Source organism: Athene cunicularia (assembly GCF_003259725.1).
Source record: "Athene cunicularia isolate RWA chromosome 3 unlocalized genomic scaffold, athCun1 chr3_part1, whole genome shotgun sequence".
Classification (NCBI taxonomy): domain Eukaryota; kingdom Metazoa; phylum Chordata; class Aves; order Strigiformes; family Strigidae; genus Athene; species Athene cunicularia.
In genome coordinates this window covers 89,623,620-89,639,266 of record NW_020799097.1, presented here as the reverse complement: position 1 = coordinate 89,639,266, position 15,647 = coordinate 89,623,620, and the positions used below count along the sequence as shown (strand labels likewise).

The 15,647-nt window shown below is 36.3% G+C and overlaps 1 protein-coding gene across 1 annotated transcript in view; it reads right to left on the bottom strand.

Moving 5' to 3' along the window:
- Positions 1-15,330, bottom strand: part of BIRC6 (baculoviral IAP repeat containing 6) — a 172,866-nt gene extending 157,536 nt beyond the window's left edge. The window contains exons 1-10 of the mRNA XM_026844602.1: positions 15,309-15,330; positions 13,176-13,357; positions 10,909-11,046; positions 10,333-10,526; positions 8,289-8,400; positions 6,954-7,036; positions 5,546-5,768; positions 5,282-5,442; positions 3,393-3,451; positions 670-2,064 (exon numbers count right to left, since the gene is read on the bottom strand). Coding sequence (XP_026700403.1) covers positions 670-2,064; positions 3,393-3,451; positions 5,282-5,442; positions 5,546-5,768; positions 6,954-7,036; positions 8,289-8,400; positions 10,333-10,526; positions 10,909-11,046; positions 13,176-13,357; positions 15,309-15,330 — 2,569 coding nt within the window. The remainder of the gene's footprint in view (positions 1-669; positions 2,065-3,392; positions 3,452-5,281; positions 5,443-5,545; positions 5,769-6,953; positions 7,037-8,288; positions 8,401-10,332; positions 10,527-10,908; positions 11,047-13,175; positions 13,358-15,308) is intronic.
- Positions 15,331-15,647: the final 317 nt, after the last annotated feature.

Here is a 15,647-nt window from a genome sequence, read left to right as displayed (position 1 = left end):
CTCTTCAAGTGCAGAACTAAATGAGACATTGATGCATAGAGGAACTCAGCTGGATGACAGCCCCAATGGGACAGAAGGAAGCAGGGAGGTGTGTGGTGGTTTAGGGATGAAGTAGCAGTTGCCTTGACTTGAGTTACACTCCCCTCTGTCTTGTCTTCATTTTAGAAATTTAACTATCCCACATAGATAGTCTGGCTCTCAAGCTCAAGAAAGCGTAATCCCATTGCAAAAGGCTGAAGCAGAATCAGCAGCCCCGTGTGAAAGATACAACTGACCACTGGAATAAGGAATAAAAGCATTATCTTCTCTACCCTGAATATCATCAGACAGGAAACATTCTTCTGAAACATGGCTCTCTAGCACAGAAATAATTACATACAAGAAATACTTTTACTTGGTTTGGATTTAAGAAAATCTGTGGCCCTATGAGAACAAATTTACTAGTACATTGGAGATACCCAGGAGTTATTCCCATTTTAGTTAAAATCTACCTTTAAAATAAGGCATTAACTAGAGTCCATGCTCCCAAGAACAGAATTAAACTGTACATAAATTCAAGGGAATCTGCCTATTACTGTTTTGAAACTTAGATTCTGACATTCTATAATATAATCCAAATACAAACAGTCAAATGAAGCATTAAAATAAAATTTTTAAGAAAAGTCTTACCTTTGGTGCATGCACATAATCTGTCTGTGCCCGAACAGTATATCACAGAGACAAACATATCTGGTTCCTCAGTGCCCTCTTTTTTAGGTGGCTCCACTTTGGCCAGAATTTCAAAGTTCGAAAGATCTAATATTTTTACATATCCTCCCTGAGTAGTTATTACCAGGTGCCCAAGAGTAGAGATCTCAGATCTTCTCTCTCTCCCACTGCCATTTTTAGAAGTTAACTGTATTTCCTCTACAGGCTCCTCACAGTCATCCTCTCGATTATCCAATATATCTGGTGGGAGCAAAATCATTGAGGTAATTGTGTCCTGGGGGTCTTTGATATGTTGGATTTTTACTGGCTCCTCCTCTAGAGTAACTATTCTAGTGGCATAATTCATCTTATAAAGCACTAGGTATCCACCACTAACACTTCTCTGTTCAGGTTGAATTATTAAAGGAGTTGGTACATCTGCTGGTGACTCATGCTGGATTACATCAATACTCGTGCCATTCACTACAGCAAGACTTGATTCTAGTTCCCCCTTCCTTCTATTACATAGTGCCGAGTTTAATTTATTTAAATTATTCAAGGCCTCTACTTGATTTATTGCACTCAGAGATTCAACAGGACAAGTCCGCAGTCCTACTAACAAATGAACTCCATCTGCACAAGGAGTGATTGAATCTACACACAGGTTCTCCTCCTCTGCAAACTTTGGCAGACGCAGGCACTGAACCAAAGTCCCAGGCTTGGGAACCATAGAGCTCCACTTGTCCGAGTCCGGAGAAGTTAGGTTGGCTGCAGCATCTGCAAACTGCTGAATGTAAGTCACAGGGGGATCCTGTAACAGCAACTGTTCCTGACTGTCCAGTTCCATTTCAATGATCTGTGGAACTGTGAAACCATCATCATGTATGCTTTTACTCATAATATTGTTCATCTGTGAAAAGAGTTTTCCTGCTTTTTCATCAGACTCCTTAATGCTGTATAGCAGCAATACAGGTAAAGTCCTCCTTACCAGAGGGGAATTCAGTTCTGAATTAGTGCAGGATTCATTGTCAGTTGATCCCTGTTCCGAGACACTCTCACCTCGAGTCCTACTTAAGCCATCCAGTGACCTCTGAGAGTTACTGCTAACAGGAGAGGTAGCAGGTGATTTGTATGTTAATAGACCTCCGGCTAACAAACAAGGAAAGGGAATGTTGTGCTGTTCTAGATGTTTTTCCTTCATCTTTTCACTCTTACAGCTGGCTAAACAGGGATTTGCCCCAAGTTCTTCTAGATCCTTAACCGTGTCTTCCAGAACATTTGCAACAATTTCCCACTGAAGTTTTTCAGGTTGCTGAAGAATGCTGAGAGCTGTTATATCAAGGCTGACTTCCATAGTTTCTTTCTGTGATGTATGCCCTTTAAAACAAAAATGCTTAATATAACATATGTTCAAAAAAACCAATGGAACTATATTGCATATATTATGGATTATCCTCATAATTAAGGAAAAAGCACTACAGTTTCAATACATTAAAACATCTCATACATTCAAGATTTGATAATCAAGAAACAATAAGAGATACCCAAAAACATTCCTTCTGTTAGACTAATGGTTCTCCTAATTTTATCAAAAGAGAACAGGACATTATTCTTTGGAAGAAGTCTCCCAGCAAACAGCATTATCATTCTACCAATTATTCGGGCTAGACCACCATACTGAAATCCAACTAATCTAAACAACTCAATTCATCTTCTGCCATGTATTTTCTCCCCTTCCTTCCTAGGCAATCTTGTATCATCAAAAATCTGCAATTCAGCAGATTTATTCTCCAATCTTAGTTGAGAAACATGTCATTTTACTCTAAAACTTGATAATTCTCCCATGTAACAGACCACCTAATAGAAAGAACTCGAAGCTATGACAAAACTCAGTAAAAACCTGAGAGAGCGCCTGATCAAATTAAGCAGTACTGCAAAAATAACAATGAATCAAAAGAGTTCAACTAACTTGAGATATAAAAAACAAAGGACATGGTACAAATCCAGATTAAGAGGTGATTTAAGCATAAATGACAGAACACCATCTTTGCTAATGCTTTTCTTGAAAAAAATACTTTTTACATCTCAAGTTTATTTCTTTCTATGTATGCACATGCACGTGTTCTTTTCTTCCTCACTTGCTGATCTTTACTCCAGATGTAAACCGGATTATGGAAAATAAGCATGTAATCTTCCCTCCCATCAAAATTTCTCATTCAACCTCTAAAAAAATAACACAAGAACACCATGCATAGCACTGTTCTGCTTCCATATGAAATCTGTATTCAGGAAGAGAAATACTCTACTAAAGTGCATACCCACAGGGAAACAACCAAGATAAAGGAACTCTCTCTGGCAGTCCTCTGACTTTAAAGGGTTTTGTACAGCTGTAATTTGTTCCCATTCTAAGCAAGTTCTTTTAAATTAGTTTGTGTGTTCTTTGACAGCAAGATAAGCAATGCTTGTTGTCAAATAAGACATTTATTAACCAACAAAGTAGGGTTTTTCTTTCCTCCTGCGTGTAATCTCTCCACCACACAAACAGTGACTTAAATACTGGCATTGCTTTCAAGGTCAATCTTTTTCCTTTTTTCCAATACAGTGACTATAGTATCAATGGTTTTGACACATTTTTTTTTAAAAGCCTGAGAAGAACAATTTCCCTCCTGACCTCTAAATTATTACATGGATCAGATATAACTTACCTGTCACAGATTCCGATCTGGAATGCTCTTCACTGTCTGAATCCTCCAGTAGGTCATCACTGGGAAGAAAAAAAAAAAAAAAAAGCACGTATGACACCATGTACACTGTAGCTGCATTCTTATTTTTAATTTTTTTTTTTTTTTTTTTTTAAAAGGTAAAAAATACAATGTGTTTTATAGCCTGGTATTTCTTTCAGTCAGCATTGTATACCTATTGATGAGTTGGTCACAAACACTAACAATATAAAGATTTTTTTCCTCTGTCATCAAACCAGTAGACCAGCTTTCTGTTTGCCTCATTTTACTGTTGTATTCCCAACAATTCAGACACAAATGAAATTAAAATGAAAGCCAGTTCTCAGGAATTTTTCCAAGAAAAACAAAACCAACCAAACAGCCTCTAAGAACTGATGACACCTTCTTCAGAGTTCCTCAAATAGTCTCTGACAGGTGGAGCTGCCAGACTGGTCTTCAAATCTACCAAGGCGATTTTGTGGCTAGTACAGAAAGAGTGTATGAAAAGTCTGTTGCTTTTAAAAATACTACTAGATGAATCATTTTTTTCATAAAAGCATATTCTGTTCAAAACACTTCAAGAAAAACAGGTCCTTCAGTAGTTCTAAGAAGATATGAAGATTTTATGCATCTGGTTTTTCCAATACAAGAAACAATTTCCTGTTACAAGCTCTTTACACACAAAGAACAGTAATGCCTTTGCAGCTTCAGAGATAACTACTCACAGTACCAAGCCAGTACCAGCTCAAACTTAATCAACCTTCACTTCATGACAAGACAGTGACAATTCAATACTTGGATTCTCAGCCAGCTTCCCTTTGAGCGGGAAAGTGATAGTAAATTTCATATACATTAAATGAAGTAAAAGATGCTTATTTCTGAGCAGTATGATTGTACTGATTGTACTGTCCTTTAACCAGCCCTAACTCTCAGGGAATATACAGCCTTAAAACTACAGTAAAAGTCTAGACCCCAGTGGCTGTTAGGCTACACACACAAATGTTGCCCACATTTCTACATACCTTCTTCAGAAGAGCAAGCTTTTTATTTGCTCTGCAGTACTGTAGGAATCACACCAAGCTTAAACCAAAGATTTACTTTCCTGGGCATGCAGCAGTACTGTTACTTTCCACGATGATAAAGTTTAAGAAGAAACAGTCAGAAAACTAGCAAAACTCCCCAAACACCTTTTGTCCTGAGTTTTCCAACAATTATTCACTCTTTTGAGTTCTAGCAATATGAGAAAGGGGTTTGCAGTAATAGACTGTAGAAGCCTAAATGAAAGAATAGTGTTTTTTCCTCACATGACATTTTCTAAGCACCGGCACACCCTCTAGCTTATTTAAAAGCTTGCAAGAGGACTGTCTAATTGTTTAGAGTCTGTATGTATATGTTAAAAGTACAAAATGAAAGCAATATCCGTGTAATTTATTTTCAGAATGACACAACCAGAAATTATGATGAAGCAATCAGATAAAAGCATGTTCAATAAATCCACGAGTAGTCTTTACTTTCAAAACCTGAAATACATAATCGATAATTAAAATTAAAAGCTGTTCCTAAACTTAGAGTTCTTTCTCTTTTTTTCTAACTCTGGAACATCAGCACAGGACAGCAATGAGATTTGGTACCTCTCTGTTAGTGGAATATAAAAACCGAAACTGCAAGAATAAAATGGAGCTGGTTTCAAAGATAGCAATTTAGATTATTGGGTCTTTTAAGTGTTGAACTGTGTACAGATATACAGTGATTAAAAAAAATTATCTCCATTAAAAATCTTACCAATCTTATGTTTGACAAAACATGACTTAACTGAATGGCATTTACCACTTCACAGCAGCATTTCATATTTCTAATTTTGTAGATCGGCATACCTGTCACCTTCTAATTTTGGTATATCTGAGCAGCTAGATGAATCTTCTAGCCATGCCAGTGTTGGTCTCCTTGAGTCAACCCCTGAGCTCTGTTCTCCTGATAACATAAGTTGCTGCACAATAGCCGGATCATATGCATTGATCTCAAATTTTAAGTGGACCTGAGAAATAACAACAAAAATCAGAAGAGGTCTTTGATTTAAATCAAGGTATGCTAAATCAGTAATCAGTTAATAAAAACTGGTTGTTTATTATATTGTATACCTTCATAAGTTTGGAAACATCCCATATGCAGATCTTTCCTCGTTTTGTTGCAGCAGCTAGAAAATGAGGGCAACTTCCAGATCCAAAGCAGGCTATTCTGTCAGTGCCATCTGTGCAGGGAAATTGTGCTGGACTTGTTGCCAGTGTGACCGAAAGAGGTACATTCTGAGTGTGCTCACCCTTGACAAATGGGCAGTTTGGGGAATGTCTCTCATGTTCAGACCTTTTCATATTAAAAACAAACACAGCAAACATTGATTTCTTACTGTGAAAAATATAGACATCGTATACAAACTCAGCCTTTGAAGTGAAACTGAAACTGAACTGTTTGAACTGTACCGCAGTCAACTATACAAGAGAGTTTTGAAGTTACTAACACAGGTTTCCCTGCTGTTTCTCAATAGGAGACCATATTACAACCTTTGATCACTTAATAGATACTCATATTCAAATGGAGGAATCTACATACAGTGGTCAATATAATTTGTCCATTTGAAAAAATAATTCTTCTGTAGGTAGTAGCCCATTGTCTTCATGAAGAAAAGCACAGACTAAATTCTACAGAAGGTACACTAGAATTCCAATGTTAGGACATACTGTAAGTAACCTTAATAAGATGAAGCAATGTTCTGTCCTTAGTTCTACATCTACATTTACAAAAATCAAAACTGAGAACAGTCCTGAATGACACATTGACCAAGAATCATGAAAAAAACCCTTTTAATCTCAATATATACCTAAGGCAGAGCCATGGCAAAGAGCAATTACACTACTACAAAATGTCTGGAAAATAACAAGGGAAAGGATGAGACACAGACTATGAAGATAATATTACAATGAAAAGTTTTGAGAAAGCCACGAATCTGATGTGTTCAAGTAATAATTCTAAATTACCAAATAATCAAGACAAAAATTAGGTTAGGAATTCTTTTAAAATCAGTATAAGGTCCTGCATTTCTGTCACTATGCTCAGTTTTAGCTGATTTGGGAAACTAGTAATGGATCTTGCACCTTCACATAAAAGGCAAACATGCGCTGCATCGCCATTGCAGTTTAAGAACTTAAAAAAAGATGTGTTCTAGTCACAATCAAATAGAAGATTGAGTTTAAATCCCTGCAAAGAAATGTTGGCTGCCATCTTTGCTATGGCACAATGTTAAATGAGATAGCAAATCACAATTAAGACATAAAACCAACTTCAATTTCTTGGGCTTACTATTTTACACAGATTTGACATAGTAGCAGGAATTACTCTGTGATTTGTCCCATAGAATCATTCTGGAAATCTGTTCTTGTTCCTTAAACTCATCAGAAATCCCATTTGTGATAAGGTTGATCTTTGTCCCCCAAAGCTTTCTAACCTTTTCATGCACAGAATTATGTCTACTCCAAATATCATTAAACTTACCAAGGCTCATCTGTAGGCTCCCAGCATACCAAACACACACTGCAGGTAAAGCACATGGCTCTGTCATCTCCTGATGAAGCAGGCTATAAAAATAAGAAAAAACACTTGAAATTTATATCATTATGTAGTACAAAACACTGCCAAATAGGTGATCAAGTCCTCTTCTCCTTCTAGTGGCATAGCAAAGCACCACATCAAATGCATAAAAGACCACAAATTACATTTTATAAAGTGGTAGTAATTCACGTTAAAAGAAAAGGATACACCATATTACTACAGAAAAGATTCAGAACCAAAACCTGTGCAAGCCACTGGATAAAAAAAAAAACAAAAAAAAACCACAGAACAGAACTTAGTATCACTGCTAAGACTTTTTTTTCTTTGAAAGAAGTTCACAACATTCCAAAAATTTAGAACCTCAGCAGAATAACTGTACATTTGTATGCTTGAAATAACACAGGGTAAACAACTATTTCCTATTATTCCTTCAACCTGCTAGAATATAAAGCATTCTATATCACTCCTCTGCAAAGAATAGTTGTTTCTAGATGAAGCAACATCAAAGGAAAGAATGGAAATTTCCATTCTCTTAAAATTTAGCATTTTCATGACCACATTTCAAGTTTCATTATGCTTGGGAATATGCAGATGCAACTCTAATATATGAATTCCCTGCATTTCTCATAAACAACCTTAAGAAATCCTCCAAAAACTTTATCCACTTGCACCTATCAGGCTTTGCAGCTGACATGAGGCAGACAATATTGACATCAAATGATATGCGCTACCTAGCCATTGGTATCTAGATCCATACTATAAATAATTGTTGTATAATAGAAATAAATTCAAAGAATGAAAAATTTAAAGAAACAAGAGTAGTGAAATAAAACATTGAGGTTGTAATTATTCTCTAAGCTTAATAATTTAGTAATGTGGTCTAGGACTGTTGCTTGTTACAACACAGTTTAATTCCCACTAGGAAAGTACTGTTACAAAACTGTCAAGCTTATTGCTTTTTTTGGCTTCACTTATTAGAAGTTAGGATATTTATTCAACAACCTAACAAAGAGCAAGAGAATCCATGTTACAAGTGTTTATAAGTGCTTTATATGCTGAGGTTCAGAATAGTATTTTCTGTGATCTCTACAAAAAAGAAGAAACCTCAAGGCATGGAAAAAACCTGAAACTTAAAAAAAGAATAGAGCTGAATGACATACTCTTTCATTATGATTTTTGCATCATTGAAGGAATCCACATTAAAAAAAAAAGACATTTTTCTCTGCTCCCCAAACCTTCACTTAAAGAACAAATACTAAGAACAACTAAACCTTTTACCTGGTGATAGAACCCAGCTTGAGCCATAGGATCTGGTTGTGCCCACCTATAACCCACATGAGGCCATGAAGTGAATGTCTCCCGTCTGTTAGCTTCACTATACATTAAAGACCTAGAAAGGTGAAAAATTCTACATTACCCAGAACTGTCACTTAGAATAAAAAAAACTATGAATTATTTTCAATGCTTTAGTAATCGTTAGAAATACCACAGATAGTTATCTCTAACTTACACTTAAAATCTTCATTAACAATTACAGAAAAGTGAAAAGTTCTCTCACTTGGGTGCCTAAAGTACATCCTCAGCAAAAGGCCAAAAGCAATACAACAACCTACAGACCTTAAAAGCAAGATTAATAAAATAAGCTTCCAGGTAGTCTATTTGGTCTAACTGCAAAAAAACATCACATATCCAAAGCTACCATGCATTTAGGGAGAATACGGAATCTAGCCCGATAGAAACGCTGGATTTTTTTTAACATGACTACTGCAAAAATTTGGGTTTAGTAGTTGAACAGATATGAAAATGTACATTTGAAATTACTCCAAAGTGATATTTTAGGGTTAACTGAATATGTACAAACCCCCCAACATTTGTCACTCATTGCATACTATAATAAAAATTATAAATTACTGAGTCACAAAATATGAACAACTCTGCAACTCAGTATCTACAGAGAAGAAAAGCTCCCGTCTTTTTCACCTTCATTCAATGCATATCCCTCATCTGAAATAGTATATAAGAAACAACTATCAGCTGCATTTGATTTTATTTTTTTTCTTCCTTGACTGAGTTTGTTCTCCAGGATCATCCCAAGAACAAGTGCTGCTAGACTGAAAAGTGCCTCACTTCTTGTTTCTACCCCTCTGTTTCAGGAGATTTTTGCTGTCTTATAAGAGAATGGATGTATTAAACATTTCCTTATCAAGAAAATACACTATTCTTGCAACACTCACATAAAGGCTGTCTTAACTCAACATTATTCCACCTTAAGAGACAGATCTCAGAGATCTCTAATCAAAAATACAATATGGTGAGGTACAGGTAGACCTGGAGGCTTGGGGAGAAGTAAGAGATTAAATCAATTTTACTAAATTGAGCTGGAAGAAATGGTAACATACTTCCAAAATAGTATTTCTACAGAAACTTTCAAGAAGGAATTAATTTACAGACTTAGAAGATTTATCAGCATTCTAACTAGTCTTTACTTGGCTTATGAGGGTTAAAATAATGGGTTATTTGCTTGTATATACATTATTCCTTGGATCACAAAGACATGAAGCAACAGTCTGAGGTAAAATTTTCTCTGGGCCCAAAAAGATAGTAGGTGACTAGAGAGTTCAGAAGTAGCATAGATATATATACACACACACACACTCTGCAGAGGCACAACTTCCTAACTAAAACACAAAACATAAGCATAACGCTTTCTTGTGTGAAGGAAAAGGAATTGATTTCATGCTGCAGCATAGTATGTATGCTCTATCTTTGGTAGACAAATGAGTGCTCTCTTTGCATTCAAAAGAGTTGTATATAATACTCTTAAAAGCTGCAGTTTCTGAACATCTCAATATTGCAGTCTCAGTAAGTTTTCAGTACTAGTCTGAGTAAAGCCAGTAACAAGTAACTAGTCATAAGCACCTGACTGTTCAGATAAAAGCCATAATCAAACATGATGAAGAGTAAAGCCTAGGTGAACATATCACATTAACATGCTACAATACCACCTAGGGACCTATATTTAGGGCTGCTATTGTTACCTTTGTGAAAGTGTATGTTGGGATTAAGAGCCAGGTGAATTCAATTTGCCTGACATTAAAGTCAGAATCCAAACAAAACCATCTTGTGGTACCCATAAAGGTTTCTCTTAATTTTAGTAATATGTACAGTCCATTATGCATTGAACAGTTAATTAGCAGGACATGTAAGAGCAAGAGAGTACAGAATAGGACTAATTCCTTTGGGAAATAAATTAAAGTCATCTAAGAGCTTAATCTGATATAATTAAGCAGTCAAATTAATCACTTATTTCATCTTAACATACCTGTCCACAGATCGACCAGGTCCCACACCAAGTTCTGGTCGAGCGCTGGGTAAGAGGTAAGATAACCTATCCATCACAGAGGATGCTACAGGTAAGGCAGCAATATTTTGATTTATCTTCTTGAGTTCATTTACAATGGCACTGGCGACAGACTTCAAAACGTGATGAGGAAGGTGGAACGTAACCGTTGCCCACTAAATTAAGAAAAAACAGTCCCTAGTTTCAATTTTAAAATTTTAACATCTAAACATCAAACAAATCACAAAAGTGTCAAAAGTAAAACCACACACACTTCTTGATTTCAAGAAATACAAGAACAGACACACAAGAGCAACACAGACAAATGCAAGGAAGTAACTTCAGGTTTTAAGTTCTGTTGGGTTTATGAGCAAGAAACTAACCTTGTTTGTTCTCTTAACAAGTGAAACTTCACACAGAGGAACTAAGGAACACATAATACATTCCATTCTCTTCAAATAAAATCCACCACACTAAATCAAGCATTTTGTATGCATTGATAGTAGCAGTCAAGCAAATTAGACTTGGGAATCGATGTCAGACAGCACAAATTCTTACCTTTGCAACTTTATGATTTGCTGCAGTTTCATGTGAGGTATTTTTTAAACCATCCTTCAGTTGTGTGATGAATAAGTCATATCCCTCTGTGCTAGAAACATCTACTTTTTCTATGCAAGCAGATAATAGCTGCTGAGCCTAAAATGCAGATGTGCAAGAGAAGTTAGCATCCACATTGAATAACTACAGGCAATAATTACACCTGTTGCATATCCCATAAAAAAGCCAGAGTTGAGTAAGTAGTTCAAACTTTACTATGTAGGCCTTATCAATGGATAAGCTTCAGCAATAGTGACAGTAATTACTACAAGTTCCCTCAAGGGCAATATTACCAAATATTAAACAAGTTGGTCATATAAAGAATTAGAACACATATTAAAGCCAAGCAAAAAGGAGACATCTATTGCCCAACAGAGGTTCATAAATTTACAGTGTTCTACGGGAAGAAAACCAGCATAGGGGCTGATTCATCATTTGTCAAGGCTGCCAATCAAACAGAAATGCATAAATTCATATTACCAGCTGATCAGTCATATAAAAAGACTACTTAAGTGCAAAAATTTGCAGAAAAGTTCTAGGGACTAACAAAAAAATAAAGGCTCTTGCTTGGATAAAGGTTCTTGACCTTCCTATGATGAAAGAGGTGGACTGATTCATTTGTATGATATTTTGTTAATATTTACTGAAGTTTTCTGAAGTATGGGTACCTTCTCTTTACAATTAGAAGAACTGAAGACTGCTAATGTTTTTCCTCCCATCTCACTGATTTTGCCAGGAACTTCCCAAATATGTTCCTAGTGAATTATAGTATTTCCCATTTTTTTCCCAGCAGGAAGGACCTTTACAGAGAAGTGCTCTATACCTTGAAATAAGAGTCTGCATACTCGTTAGAACCAAAGAATCCTTATCTGAAACTGACACAACTTATAGGTTGTATTGAACCATGAGAGACTGCAAACCAGTGACAGCAAAACTTATGAAAGGAAATGCTGACCTCTGTCAGTCTCTTCACACTCAGCCACACATACTAAGATTTTTTACACCCACAAAGGGTGTAAAAATTATGCCAGTGGCAGCAAGCCTGAGGAACCCAGAAAGCTCTCTTTGGGGACCTCTATGAAGCATTTTATTGCTGTTCCTCCTACTCAAGACAAGTAGTTAAAAACCTCACATATAACACACATTCCTGGTTCCTAATAAGCATCTATTATTCAGTATTCCAACAGAACATAAACATTTTAAATCAATTCTCAGGAAAAGTTTTTGGTGGTGGTGCATCATTCAATATTAAAATTTGTTTCTCAGAGATGAGTCGGAAGTGCTCTTTTCTCAGACTGCTTTAAGGATTCAGAACCTGGCTCTGGTAGTCCAGTTTTGGTTTTTCAACTGTAAGCACTATTCTAATTATTACCATTGGCAGATGCATTGTGTTCTTCCCAAGCAAAGAATTAATCTCGCTTGTAATTAAAATAATTGTAAAGATTTACTTCCTGGGTCTATTCCTTTATGACCATTACAAAGGTGAAAGCTACTTTCCTCATCACCAAGTGCCTTAGAATAGAAGCAATTCTTAGCAATCTTGTATTAGACAACACTTGAAAATAAGAACATACATGCTACCCCTCCTAATAAACACTATGCTAGCTGAAGGTAAACCAATGCAACAAAATTCTCAGCATTACACTTGAAGCAAAAAGGTATACATTAGATTCCCTTAAAGTGATACTAAATGCTTGGTACTGTCTCAAACCAAGAGGAATTACGTTATAGCTGCGATAGTCCAAAGGCAAAAGGGAAACCAGGTTTACGGGGAAAAAAGTCTTCTAGGTAGGTCAGTTGCCCTAAAAAAAAGTCAGATTTCAAGATTCATTCTTCACATGTAGCAACATTACATTAGCTGATTTTAATCGTCTTTTTTTCCCTGAAAGTCTAAACCAAAAATTCCAAGAATGCCTAGCAGCCCAGACTGACTTCTAGAAGTATATATAGATTCTACACATAAGCACTGACAAAGCTCTGGAAACAAGTCCTTATTTCTGGTCACTATAACATTCCTTCATATGAAATAACATGCTTTTGACGAGGTAAGCTCTTATTTGTTTGAGATACAGATAACTGCAAAAAAAAGCTATTGCGCTATAACAGTTAGTAACTAAGAAACATTTCCATTACATGCTGTTAATATCACACAAGAAACTCAGGGTCAAATGTCTGGTTTCAGTATTTGTCAGTTATTTACACACCTTTCCCCCCCCTCCACATCTTACCTCTGTAACTGGCAATTCAAGCTGAACCACATCATCTTGTTTTGAAACAGGCGTCTGCAGAGCTGTGTCTAACAGTAAGATGCCATTGAGATCTTTCCTACATCCTACTGCATAGTCATCCACAAAGATCACTTTATCCACAGCAGAAATATACTGACATTTCACCCGTCCACCTGGTTTGGCTATAAAGTGAAAGATAAAAAGCAGTAGTCAATTAGGAAACAGCTTTTATAAAAGACCTTGAATATGTGTTCTGGAAAGTAACGTAACACTTCAGCAAAATCTTTACGTCATGAGATGATCAAAAACTAGCATTTTAGTCACTACAACTTTCAAACTTTTGTATTTCCTAAATAACAAAAAGAACAACCAAACTCTATACATGCCATCAACAATTACCGTATTCCTACAATGGAAGCCATCATTCAAGTCCTGCTCCTACCAGGAGGCCTAAACTAGTGTTTTCAAGCCTTATATAGATGCCTGATGTACTTTATGTTAGCTGACAATCAATCAATAACAAGAAATAAAATTACAAATCAGTGTGAAAAAATAAGACAAAATTGCTAAACTACCATTAAGGCTGATTAACACCATTTCATCAAGCAAAACAATACTCAAATTTCTGAAAACTAAGTAGAGCATATAACATGTGCCACTGCTACACATGTTCATTGAGACACTAAGGTACCTTATTTCTGCTCAGGACTGCACACGTGATGTCAGTAACAAGTTAGAGAAGTTCGGTGGGGGTGGAGGAAGACTGTCAGCAGATAAATAAGGAAAGGCTGTGGCAATGGATATTATCACCAGAACTGTTTCATGTTACTTGACATTACTATGTATCTAAGGCTTGATGGATTGTAAAACTAAATCCATGTAATATGCTACCTGTGTAGAAGGCAAATTGCTTTAATTCAAGTAAAGTGTAAGCTGCTGCTACAGAAGCAGGCTGTATGTATGTTTTAAGTATACAGACACATCACACAAAGGGCAAAGCTGAAATTCCTGGATTGTCAACATAGATCTCTTGTTGCACAGGAAAAGGAGTTCCATTAAATTTTGCATTAATCAAGTCCCATCCCTCTTCTCCTCTTTCCTCAGACACTGGATACTGTTTTTATTATGAATAATTAAAAATCACCATTTAGGTAGCTAGCATACAGATAAAGAATCAGATATAGGCAGCTACAAAATTCTGTTGTCTTCACACTTTGATATAGTTAAATGGAAATTAAAACTTCTTTAAATATAGGGCACATCAATCCAACCACACTGCATTTGTGGTATCCTCTCTTGAAAACTCAGGTCAAGAATAGTTGTCAGCTGCCCTTCTCACCAAAATTTTGGAAACAATGACTCATATTCTCAAAATATAGGACATACGCCTTTGCCTGCATGAAGTATACTGCAGTTCTAATCATTGCTATAACAGCCAAACACTTCAAGAGCCCTGGAATCACTTGATAGCTGTAAAGTCGTTAGTCCTAGCTCAACAAAAAAGGGTCCTCTGAATGGCAAATCAACTAGTTCCAAACCGTATTTTTGCCAATACATTGGAGTTTCTCATGCAAGACTTTCTACAAACAACACAGCTGCAGGCAAGGAAGTAAGTCATTCTACAGGAAAAAAAGTTTCAACAAAAATTCAAATACGTTTTAATGTCTTTAAAAGTATTAGTTTCAACAATGTACTGGAAACTATTATGGAAATAAACGGAAAGGTATCTGATGCCCTAAACGTGAAACCTCAGTAGATTCACATGGTGTTTGCAGTCTATTCAGTGTGATCCAAGCAATGGATCACTACAGGGCACTTTCTTTAAGCAAGCATTTCTCTCCTCATTCCAGAGAAAAATGGAAAAAGCAGCTCATCTCTTCCAGCAGTGCCAACACCATGAACACTTCTTTTTGCGCTTTTCCGTCAAACACAGGAGTATGCTCATGCCCTGTGACCAGGAGTTCAGCAGCCTGTAGAAGCCGCATCCCTGTGGCTCTAAAGACTAGAACAGTCTTATTTTATCATTTCTGTAGTGAAGTTAGTGAAATCTCATGTCTAAACCACCAACTGGTTAACTAATATCCTCTGTGTAAGTAGACCCAATTTTTAGAAGTCATTAGGCATGTTACCTACCTACTAATGAGGTAGGTAACATGTCTAATCAACATAATATTTCTGCTCCATTAAGATACAAACCAAAAAGTTATAACTACAGCAACAAAAATACATCACCTAACTGCTGTGATTCTTGCTAGGTAATATTTTGTTGGTTACACTGACAGAAAGACTTGGGCCAAACTATCTCTAGACACTTATTTGCAGTTGCTGGTTGTATCGTATTTGAAGCACATAAAACCAAAACAAGCTCCCTTAGCGTAAGTCGATGGAGCTTCAAGGAAATGGTTCAATCAATATTTAGTGTTGGAACAACAGCCTGGGAAACACATTCTGCAACTGACTGGTTTACACTTT